Source organism: Triplophysa rosa, linkage group LG2 (assembly GCF_024868665.1).
Source record: "Triplophysa rosa linkage group LG2, Trosa_1v2, whole genome shotgun sequence".
Taxonomy (NCBI): Eukaryota; Metazoa; Chordata; class Actinopteri; order Cypriniformes; family Nemacheilidae; genus Triplophysa; species Triplophysa rosa.
Window position 1 is genome coordinate 19,317,579 of NC_079891.1, and position 11,549 is coordinate 19,329,127.

The 11,549-nt window shown below is 38.5% G+C and overlaps 1 protein-coding gene across 4 annotated transcripts in view; it reads right to left on the reverse strand.

The window, feature by feature from the left end:
- Positions 1 to 10,695, reverse strand: part of klhl13 (kelch-like family member 13) — an 85,465-nt gene extending 74,770 nt beyond the window's left edge. For 2 of the 4 annotated variants that reach the window (XM_057352675.1, XM_057352640.1), the window contains exons 1-2: positions 10,614 to 10,695; positions 1,959 to 2,036 (exon numbers count right to left, since the gene is read on the reverse strand). In XM_057352675.1, the coding sequence (XP_057208658.1) occupies positions 1,959 to 2,011 (53 nt within the window). In that variant the 5' untranslated portion in view covers positions 2,012 to 2,036; positions 10,614 to 10,695. Of the gene's footprint in view, positions 1 to 1,946; positions 2,037 to 10,613 lie in introns of all 4 variants that reach the window. The other 2 variants (XM_057352657.1, XM_057352632.1) reach the window with 1 other exon arrangement.
- Positions 10,696 to 11,549: the final 854 nt, after the last annotated feature.

The following is an 11,549-nucleotide window of genomic DNA, read 5'->3' on the forward strand; positions in this document are numbered from 1 at the left end:
TACAAACCCGATTCCAAAAAAGTTGGGACACTGTACAAATTGTGAATAAAAACAGAATGCAATGATGTGGAAGTTTCAAATTTCAATATTTTATTCAGAATACAACATAGATGACATATCAAATGTTTAAACTGAGAGAATGTATCATTTTAAGGGAAAAATAAGTTGATTTTAAATTTCATGGCATCAACACATCTCAAAAAAGTTGGGACAAGGCCATGTTTACCACTGTGTGGCATCCCCTCTTCTTTTTATAACAGTCTGCAAACGTCTGGGGACTGAGGAGACAAGTTGCTCAAGTTTAGGAATAGGAATGTTGTCCCATTCTTGTCTAATACAGGCTTCTAGTTGCTCGACTGTCTTAGGTCTTCTTTGTCGCATCTTCCTCTTTATGATGCGCCAAATGTTTTCTATGGGTGAAAGATCTGGACTGCAGGCTGGCCATTTCAGTACCCGGATCCTTCTTCTACGCAGCCATGATGTTGTAATTGATGCAGTATGTGGTCTGGCATTGTCATGTTGGAAAATGCAAGGTCTTCCCTGAAAGAGACGACGTCTGGATGGGAGCATATGTTGTTCTAGAACTTGGATATACCTTTCAGCATTGATGGTGCCTTTCCAGATGTGTAAGCTGCCCATGCCACACGCACTCATGCAACCCCATACCATCAGAGATGCAGGCTTCTGAACTGAGCGCTGATAACAACTTGGGTTGTCCTTGTCCTCTTTAGTCCGGATGACATGGCGTCCCAGTTTTCCAAAAAGAACTTCAAATTTTGATTCGTCTGACCACAGAACAGTTTTCCACTTTGCCACAGTCCATTTTAAATGAGCCTTGGCCCAGAGAAAACGCCTGCGCTTCTGGATCATGTTTAGATATGGCTTCTTTTTTGACCTATAGAGTTTTAGCCGGCAACGGCGAATGGCACGGTGGATTGTGTTCACCGACAATGTTTTCTGGAAGTATTCCTGAGCCCATGTTGTGATTTCCATTACAGTAGCATTCCTGTATGTGATGCAGTGCCGTCTAAGGGCCCGAAGATCACGGGCATCCAGTATGGTTTTCCGGCCTTGACCCTTACGCACAGAGATTGTTCCAGATTCTCTGAATCTTTGGATGATATTATGCACTGTAGATGATGATAACTTCAAACTCTTTGCAATTTTTCTCTGAGAAACTCCTTTCTGATATTGCTCCACTATTTTTCGCCGCAGCATTGGGGGAATTGGTGATCCTCTGCCCATCTTGACTTCTGAGAGACTTTTTATACCCAATCATGTTGCCAATTGACCTAATAAGTTGCAAATTGGTCCTCCAGCTGTTCCTTATATGTACATTTAACTTTTCCGGCCTCTTATTGCTACCTGTCCCAACTTTTTTGGAATGTGTAGCTCTCATGAAATCCAAAATGAGCCAATATTTGGCATGACATTTCAAAATGTCTCACTTTCAACATTTGATATGTTATCTATATTCTATTGTGAATAAAATATAAGTTTATGAGATTCGTAAATTATTGCATTCCTTTTTTATTCACAATTTGTACAGTGTCCCAACTTTTTTGGAATCGGGTTTGTACATTAATTCTGTGATATCCATAGTAAAGACATTTTATCTAACAGGTTATAGCACTTAAAGAAAGCTCTATGAACAACAAATCAGCACTAGCCACAGAGATACAAAACCAAACCAAACCATGAACATTGTGCATTGTTGCAAAAACACAATAGTAACAATTTTCTCCACATGTCTGAACCTAAGAACTGAGAAACTCTTCAGAGCATGTGTGTGCAACGTGTTCATGTCATGATGACAGATACGGACGCAAAATAAGGACTGTATCCCAACTGGTGGGGGGTAAATAAAAGCGCATGGGTCTCAGCACAGGAAGGATGTATAGAGAATGTACAAGGTATCGCATGTGTAAAAGTAAAAGATCACATACATTGCACAGTACCTGTCGTGGAGTCCAATGGACATGGCGTCTCCTCTATGCACAGGGTGGTCCATGCCCAGGCACAAAACCCTAGTACACCTGTGGACATCATCAGAGAGACATCATGAGATGTGTGGAAACATTCAAAAGAAAGAAGACACTCAGTTTATTAATGCTCAACAATAAGGAGTGGCCCAATGGCCAGTATGAGAGAGTTTTGGGCCAGTTGACAGAACTGTCAATAGCCCAGATGTCACTCTACGTACATGTACATGTTATTTAGCCTTTCAACTCAAACATTTGTATTTCCGTCACATAAGTGAACATTTTTGCTGCAATTTTTTGTTGCTGATCTAAAAGCGTCACTCGGGTGATGTTACCTAGCCGGCTAATTTAAGTAAGAAATTGCAAGAATGACAACAATGAAGTGACAGTCTTCTGTTAAAATGTGTTTACTTTTGACAGCTTTGAACAACCTGTTTTTATAACAGTTGTCATATGCAACATGCCTTAAAGCAATTACACATCAAAAATGTCTTCATATTGCATATGGCATCTGTTATAAAAACTGGTTGTTCAAAGCTGTCAAAAGTAAACATTATCTTAAAAACTATAGGCTACAATTACTTTAACACATAAAATGCATTGTTTAGGGATGGAGACAAAAATGGAACAACAGCTTTAAAAAAAGTGACTTTCACTCTGATTTTCACTAGGACTGTTAAACGATTATTCGCGATGAATCGCATCCAAGATAAAAGTTTGTGTTTACATAATGTCTGTGTACTGTGCATATTTATTTTGTATTATAAACACATACACGTATACATTTAAGAAATATTTGCATGAATATATTAGATATCATTTAAATTATATAAATATTTATAGATTTTTATATTGTTCTTAAATATATACATGTATGCGTATGTGTTATTATAAATACAAAATGAATATCCAGAGTACACAGACATAATACGTAAACACAAACTTTTATTCCGGATGCGATTCATTATGATTAATCATTTAACAACCCTAATTTACACCCAATTTTCATGGATTTAAATAAACATTTTTGTAATAAGACACATTATAAACAATTATGTATGTGCATCAAACCACTTAATCCCCTCTCTTCCTAAGGAAGTAAAACAGGTTTGTTGTGTTACTTCATCTTTGCTACCTCTCTCTGTCTCTTCCCATATTTGCATCTATTCAGCATATGTGATTCCTATTAATAATGGGCCGCTCATATTTTGGGACGTTGTCCCATACTTAGCTTAGCCAGAAATTTACTATAGCAGGGCTATTCCTCTTCAGACCATGTGCCTCGTGCCATGACAGGTCAGTAGGGTTGGGAATCGAAAATCAATTCCAATTTGGAATCGGAATCGAAAGGCTAGGAATCGGATCAGAATCGAAAGGAATAGGAATCGGATACTTGAGATTAAAATTTGAATTCCTCTTATCAATTCCTGTGTGCATATTTTCAGAAAAGTACATGCGTTGCATGATCTGCTGATATCTCAATAAAAGCCCTTATGAAAATTATATTTTTTTTTTTTTTTTTTTTGCATAGTTTAGCTTTAGAATTTGCATTAAAGCACAGGAATCACAAATTTACCATAGTTGCATTATAGTAACTGCAGTTTAACCATGATGTAGATCAACTATGATAATACAAATTGTAATAAATCAGAAAAGGTGTGTTTCTATGTGTAAATATACACAAAACGGTGCTCATAAATATATAAATATATTTTGCAAACAAGTCAATAAGCAGGCTAAATGACCATACAGGTTGATATCTAAATGTTTTACTTCAACTGTGGAATCGAAACTGGGAATCGATAAGAATCGAAATCGATAAGCAGAATTGGAATCGGAATCGATAAAATAGAAACGATTCCCAACCCTACAGGTCAGTCAAAAATAATAGAGCTGCAGACAAAGACCTTTTAGGACCCCACAGAATAACCATTTCCAGGGCATAAGGAAGACCACGAAAGTGGTGCACCCTAAGCCTCACCGAGAAAAGAATTTCATCACTTCAATGGCCTTCAGATTTTTCCCTCATTGCCTTGGCAACCACAGTGTCTTAGCAACAGACAGAGGTCAAGAAAGAACAAGGATAAACTGTGCTACACAAACTGAATGTTTGTTAAACTCAATTTTATTGTTTTGTGGTAGAAATACATTGACAGAACAGTTTGACACATACACACTTAAGTTTACGCACTTTAAACACTGAGAAAAGAGGAATGGTCATCATCTTAATCTCTTCTGTCATACTGAGAAATGTAAAAAGCATCAAGAATGCATCAACAACTGTAGACAATCTAAGAATTTGAATAGAAAGGTCAAAATGGTAAGGTAACAAAATAGTTTTTACTTGTTAATAGGGCTGTTAGGAATGCTCATTTCGGTTAATTTCCCTAACCGAGAACCGACACTCGTTATCCGAACATTAACCGTTAACCGATAAGATTCTAATAATAAACTGGAATTAAAAAATACATGCTGCGTCTCATTTCGAAGTCTGCGTCCTCCGGAGGTCGCGTTTGTCCGCCGCATACGCCTTCGCACACGACATCCGGAGGACGCAGACTTCGAAATGAGACACAGCTACAGTTGACGAGGGTCTGTGACACGTTAAATATACAAACATTTTTTTCACAGATTTATTTTAACATGCAAACAGCAGCATCTGCATTCACATATTATCACATTTTCACGAACCTGCGGCGTTTTGGACAATGGAGAAAAACTAAAACAATATATAAATCCAAATCGTAAAATAAACAGGCAAGAAAAAAATTTAATTAATTAACAAAATATGACAAAACAAAAACACAGAAGAACCGGCAAAGTTTATATCCGTCAGAAAGTTTTTTCATCCAATAAAAATAGCAGACCTACCTCAATCCAAAGCTTGGAGTTTTTATTTAATAAAGTAACATGTTTACGTGTTGTGGTGACAGTCTGGAGCTTGTTAGGCAGAAAACACCCTTTCAGATGGCACGGCTGTCCAGGGAATGTAGAGATAACGCCTCGGGAAGCGCGTCACATTTGCTTTCCACCAGCCAGTCTTAGCTAAACATATATAAATCCGATCTGCTATACCACCCAAAATACAAACATTATTTTTTACTTATTCATATTTCACTTTCGTATTTTTACGTCACGTCTAAAAGGCGGTAGGGAAACCACCGGTCGCACCGTTTTCTTCTCCAAAGCGCACGGGGCAGCCGATGCTAAGCATCCATGAGATAAGTTTATGTAAAGGATAAATTAATGGCTAGCACCGAAAATTCCCTTGCAGTAGCTCCGCTATTAGCTTTGCTGAGCCGTAGACACACCGGGAAGACAGAGAATGTCACAGGCATTGTGAGCGCGATTGTCCCGTGTCTACATTTAAAACAAAGAACTTGAGCAAGGCTGCCAGTGGCACTCCGTTTGGAGGAGTAAAGCCCTGACAAAGGTGGCCTCAACAATCAGATGAATTACACGTGTCCTGTTTCGTCAAGTGACTTGCATGATCGGATTTTAATCGGTCTCGAAAACGTTTCAAGAGGGCATTTCAGGGCTCTAGAGTGCGACCAATTTCGTCGCACATGCGACCTTATTTCTCAATGGTGCGACTAAGAAAAATCGGTGCGACCAGCCGTTCGAGGGAGAAAAAAAGTCTCAGAGACTCTGAAAGTCTCCCTGTGATTCAACAACAGACACACATTAGGCCCATATCGTGGTCTAAACCAATCAGAGATAGTGAACCTGCTTCATGGCAGTGTCAATATTACTTGTCATGCGTCTTACGCACTTACGTCAAACCACTACACCACTGAATCCTTCGATACATCGGCGCAGTTTTTATACTGTTTTCTGGAGGAGTCACCTACATGTTTCGCGCTTGTGACGTCCATGAATATTCCCAACGAGTTCTTACAGAAACAATTTTTTAAAGTATTGTTTGTGTCGTCTTTGTCCCCACCACTTTTCAAAACAAAGTTACGCCACTGTTTGTAAAACCAATCTGTATTATGCCGCTGCTCGCTGACATCGTGCCTGATGAATGATTGATGCTGGTTCGCGCCGCGGACGAATCATTCATTCGAACCGGTCTTTCTTTTTAGTGAACCGGTGGAACCAGTTCAGCTGAATCGTTCCCGTTTAGCGTCTCCCGTAAACACTTAATATTATCCACAAATTAATTCAGTTGTTCAATTTCTGGCGAGCATGACAGTCCCGCGGACTTGAACCAATATACTGGAGTTATTTAGTTACAACAACAGCACACACTGAACTGAACTGCTGTGTGTAAAGAGAACTTATGAGCACGCGCAGCTCTCGTTCTAGAGTCGAGAGTCGGCAACAGTTTTCGGATCATTCGTTTTTGGATCACAAGAATATTGCTCTATCAATGTTTTGTTTTGAAGGAGAAAATAAAACATATATCGCTGGACTCGGACGAGACCGACTAGAACATTTGCGAGACCAATGACCAAGTCCGAGACAAGTCCGAGTTCAAATACCAACGAGTCCAAGACAAGTCCGAGACCATAAAAAAACGTCTCGAGACCGGACTCGAGTACTACGGCACTACAATGAGGGCAATTTGTAACTCCCCGTTTCCCTTCATTAGAGCGTTCACCTGTCATTGTTACCGACTAGACATATGTGATGCGATCTGGGAAAACCCGTCGGATGTCGCGCTGGGACGCGGGAAAGACAGTTCACCTATCAAAGTAAACCACATAACATGAAGAATGAAGGAGTAGCAATGCACATTTCCCGCCAGTCCTGTGTAAACTACGGCAAAGTTTTTTCATACAATGTTTTTGTGAGATGACAGAGCTCCCCGTCTGCAGCACCGGAAGTTATCCCCGGTCCGCTGCTCATGCGAGCTGGACCGCGATCGCAAAACATACAAGGGATGATCAAAAGTCCAGACACTATGCACATGATAAACAACGTAAAACTTGCTTCACTGCTTATTAGTTGTTATCCGTAATGTTTGCTAGTTCCTTGTGTAGTTATAATGGCAGAGCTCTCGTTCTTTAAGTGTGCCCTGCACCATTTTCCTTACTTTCGTTTTATTCAAACGGTTTTGTACAGTATTTTTATAGACTTCAACACTGGGAAATGTTTTTTTTTGTGATACTGGACTGTTGTGCTTTTATTTTCATCACTTAACTTTAAACCCGTTTTCCTCCAAATTCCGTTCCTGAAAATCATAGCGCTTCAGCCGACCTCAGCCATAACTTTTGTTACAAACACAAGGTATGAGCAAAATAAAAACTGATTTGGAAAGGGCTTGAATATGGTATCAAAAACTGTAATATATAAATTTGCACCATGTGTTGGGTTTTCCCAGATCGAATCACATATGAACATAAACATTAAATATACAGATGAATATAAACAACAACGGCTTTATTGGGCATTCAGTTGTATTAAAATAAAACAAGTTCCGAGACGCAAGTACAGCGTGATGATGTCACGAACATACTAATTACCACGTAAAGCCACCTTGCACCATAGTGACGGGTAATAATACATTATGACAGATTTTTTACAAGCCTGTCAGTCAAAATGACGGACAATAAAAAGTCTAGCGCAACCTCTGGTGTGTTCGTGTGAAAATGCGTGTGCTTCAGTCAGACAGAGAGGTGAGCCTATAGGCCCGTCAGTTAAACAGAGTGGATGTAGCCGCGGATGATGAGAGAAGATGAAAAGAACGATTGACAACTTCTTCGTGAATAATGTTAAATTAAGGCCTGATCCGTCCGAAAATCATAAGCAATGCTCTGACACGGAGCCATCAACCTCCCAGGTTATGTCAAGCCCTGGTCTGTTTATCTTGAGATGTTTTAAGTTTAAATTTCAGTTCAGTGAAGCACTTTAAGCACCAACACTTCTTCAGTAAGTTACCTTTCTTGTAGAATTGTGCTTCAAATAAAGAACTTTATGTTGACCAGATTGTTAGTTAATCATTTACAAGTCAATTTTGCCTATATGGACAGCGATTTAAAAAGAAGTGAACTGGTAAAACTGCGGCGTTAAATGCGATGCGGTCGAAAATTTGGGTGCACCTAACTTTTGTGCTGGTGCACCTAAGAAAAAGAGTTAGGCACACCATTGCAACCAGTGCAAAAAGTTAGTCTAGAGCCCCACATTTACACCTAGTCGCACACGTCTGCACGCTCCGTGAGTTAATGCTTAGCATGTTTTTCTTTCACCATACAGAAAACTAAAAACATGTACGATTTAATAGTCATTTAAAAACGTATTATTAAATTATTTTTATTATTATATTATTAATATTATTAAACTTAAAATAAACATACCTTTTAAATCGTTTAACTGATAGTATTAACCAGTCAAAATTTTAACGATCAGTTAACGGTTAAACGGTCAATATGAGCATCCCTAATGGCTGTGTATTGGCAAGTGCCTCCGGATACCATACATATCACGATAGATGGGCCACGATACAATATATTGGTATGTATTTCGATACGATACACATTTGCGATATATTGCAATACTTTAAATAGAAAACATAAAAAGTAGAGCTAGAAATACAACATGCTGTGCACCACCGGGGGTTTTCTGTAAGGATAAGTGTAAAAACATCCCTTACCTCTACAGAGTGGCCATGATGTGCGATGCATGGACCTTTAGATCAGAGGTTTGGGTTCTCAAACTGTGGATTGCGCCCCTCAAGTGGGTAGCACAGGGGAATAAGGTGGGTCACACAAGTCACTTGGCTGTTGTGGTGCATTACAGTTAAAACACTGAACATGGGCAGTATAAAACCTCTGGTTCATCCGTGCTGTACATGCGCTGGTGTCACATCCGTGAAAGCACAATAAATGTCATTGTTACTTTTCTTAATAAACGTTCTGTCTAATGCACTGCAGTAGCCAAGTGACATGTGTCATGACTTGAGAAGCTTACAAACAGCATTATTTTATAGAACTCATTACTCCATTACTTATTTTGAAAACCAAAGCACACCCACACATCAGCTCTGAGATCTCCAAGCGTTCTTATATTTTTCGCCATGCTCGCTTCCACTTACTTTTGGCCGTATGTATATGACATGATTTAAAAAATGATCGACAGTAGAAGTATCACTATCGATACACTATTGATAAAAAATATATTGCGATAGTTACATGTATTGATATTTTTGCACAGCCCTACTTGTTAATGAATTGCCTCAACCAGCTACTCAGAAATGGCATCTTGTAACTCTTTACACATTCATTATGAAAATCAGTCCCTGTGCATACCAAACCATAATTCCACATGACTGAATTACTTCCAAAACAAAATCGAATAAGTCATACAATTACTAAGACGTTTTTTTTTTCTCCAGTAGAAAAGAATAAATGTCAAAAGATCAGACAGGAAATTGTATTACAGGTTCAACTGCTATATCTTAACAATGGCATAAAGGAAAATGCCTCTCCTCAAAGCAACGTGGAACTATGGTCACAAGACCCACCCATCAGTATGTGAAGTTTTGTTTAAAAAAGTGCAGAAGTGCCTTTAGTCATGTCGAACCATGTGCTTGCTTCCAGTTAAAATAAAAGCAATAAAGGAAACTGCCAGGACAATACACAACGCAGGATGTCCCCTAAAATAAGCTTCCAGTAAGAGGCCCCTGTAGAAAGGCTTGTTTTAGCCATCAGTGTTATGTTACTGTTGTCATGGCATATGAGCACATGGAGGCCCTTTCAGCCCCCCAGCTGCTTCGAATCACGCTCTTAATAATTGAGCTTATCTTTTTTCACGCTCTGACAGCTGGAGTAGATGCCCGCCGAGTATCCGGATGTCCAAAAATGAGTTCAGAAATTATCCAAAGCCACAGTGGGGTGTTTACGACAACAGTTGTCTTGTTGCAAAGTCCTTATTTGCTCTTTTTGGCTATCATATTTATATATACACAATTCACAAAAAAATATAGCCATAAAACTATATCAATATGTAACCACTACAGCATTAAACGTCATGAATCATGTGCATTCTCTTTAAAAGAAGAATCCCCTGACAGCATAACAAAAGTAACAAAAGTAAAAAAAGTCAAACGTGTTAGGGAAAAAGACAACACAATAAGAATTCAACACACAGTATCCAGCACAAAAAAGACAGTAGCATATTTAGTGTCTAAGAGCAAAAATACGACATCTAAAGCATCTTGTTTATTAGTAATGCTTAGTTTGTGTTTACGTCTAACGTTAGTAGTGCTTCGTCAGGTTTGTAGTTCTCATTGTTAGTTGATGCACAGACTTTGTGGAAGACATTTGGCGATATGTATGTTTAGGAAGGGCAACTGACTGACTGACTAACTAACTAACTAACCACACACAAAGCATGTCATACGCCCACTTTGAAGTCAATATTGGAAAAGAAGTAATGCTGCTTTTTGGGGGGCTATACTTCAGGTTTTGACTGGTCCTTAAAAGCGAAGCTGTCTTTTGAAGGAAAAGGACAAAACCTGAAGCATGGCTCCCCAATCGCAGATCTGCTTCTGCTGCTACATTTAGCTTCAGCTCACAACAAGCTACTTTTCGTAAAGAATTCTATCTGTCTTTAAGTATATAATACTGATATGTCAGTATGGCACCTACTATATCAAACCGATAAACTTTTTAAAGCCATTTTACTTACCACAACCTCCGGAATTTACCCTTGTTTTCTTCTTAAACCCCCAAATCCACTCCACTCATAGACCTCACTAAGCCCCTCCTCCCTTATTTTTCATTGGCTGTATCCTCAAATGAATATACATCAAGACGCTCTGCTGAATGGTTTACTTGTATGTCAATCAATTGTCGACACTCAAAACTTCCGTTACCAAAAGAAGTTCATGGCGCAAGGATACGCAAAGTGATTGGTTGATTCTACAGGCGTCTGGAAAAGATGACTGTTGATTGGATGGTGCTGTATCCACTGTGTATGAAGTTGTTTGGCATTGCATTACTGAATTGTTCACCAATATCGTATCATTTATAAAAAGCACTAGCATTCTTTTTAGAATTATAATGTAAAATAATACAATATGTATGAAGTGTAAAAAATACCATATGTCTAAACTAGGTATAATAAAACAAGTAAAACGTTTTCTTTATTTATTTTGTAATTACTTTATTACAAATGTACATGTATTTATATTACTTCCACCACATCTCCAACTTCGAAAAATAATTAGTTCAGTTTTCTCAATGGCATTTTTGGTCTTAAAAATGCTTAAATGTTTCTATATGTGGAAAATTAGACACCATTATTATCATTATTATTATTATATTGTGCGGTTGTACATGGTTGTTTCTACACATATGACCCAATCCAATTGCACTCTCCAGTGGATGAACAACAAAACAACATTAGTAAACTGTTGGGCCAAGAGACTACAGAGTGACCTATCTATCTATCTATCTATCTATCTATCTATCTATCTATCTATCTATCTATCTATCTATCTATCTATCTATCTATCTGTCTGTCTGTCTGTCTGTCTGTCTGTCTGTCTGTCTGTCTGTCTGTCTGTCTGTCTGTCTGTCTGTCTGATCAAAATGTTTCAAAAATTGAAAAGCGAGCCCAAAC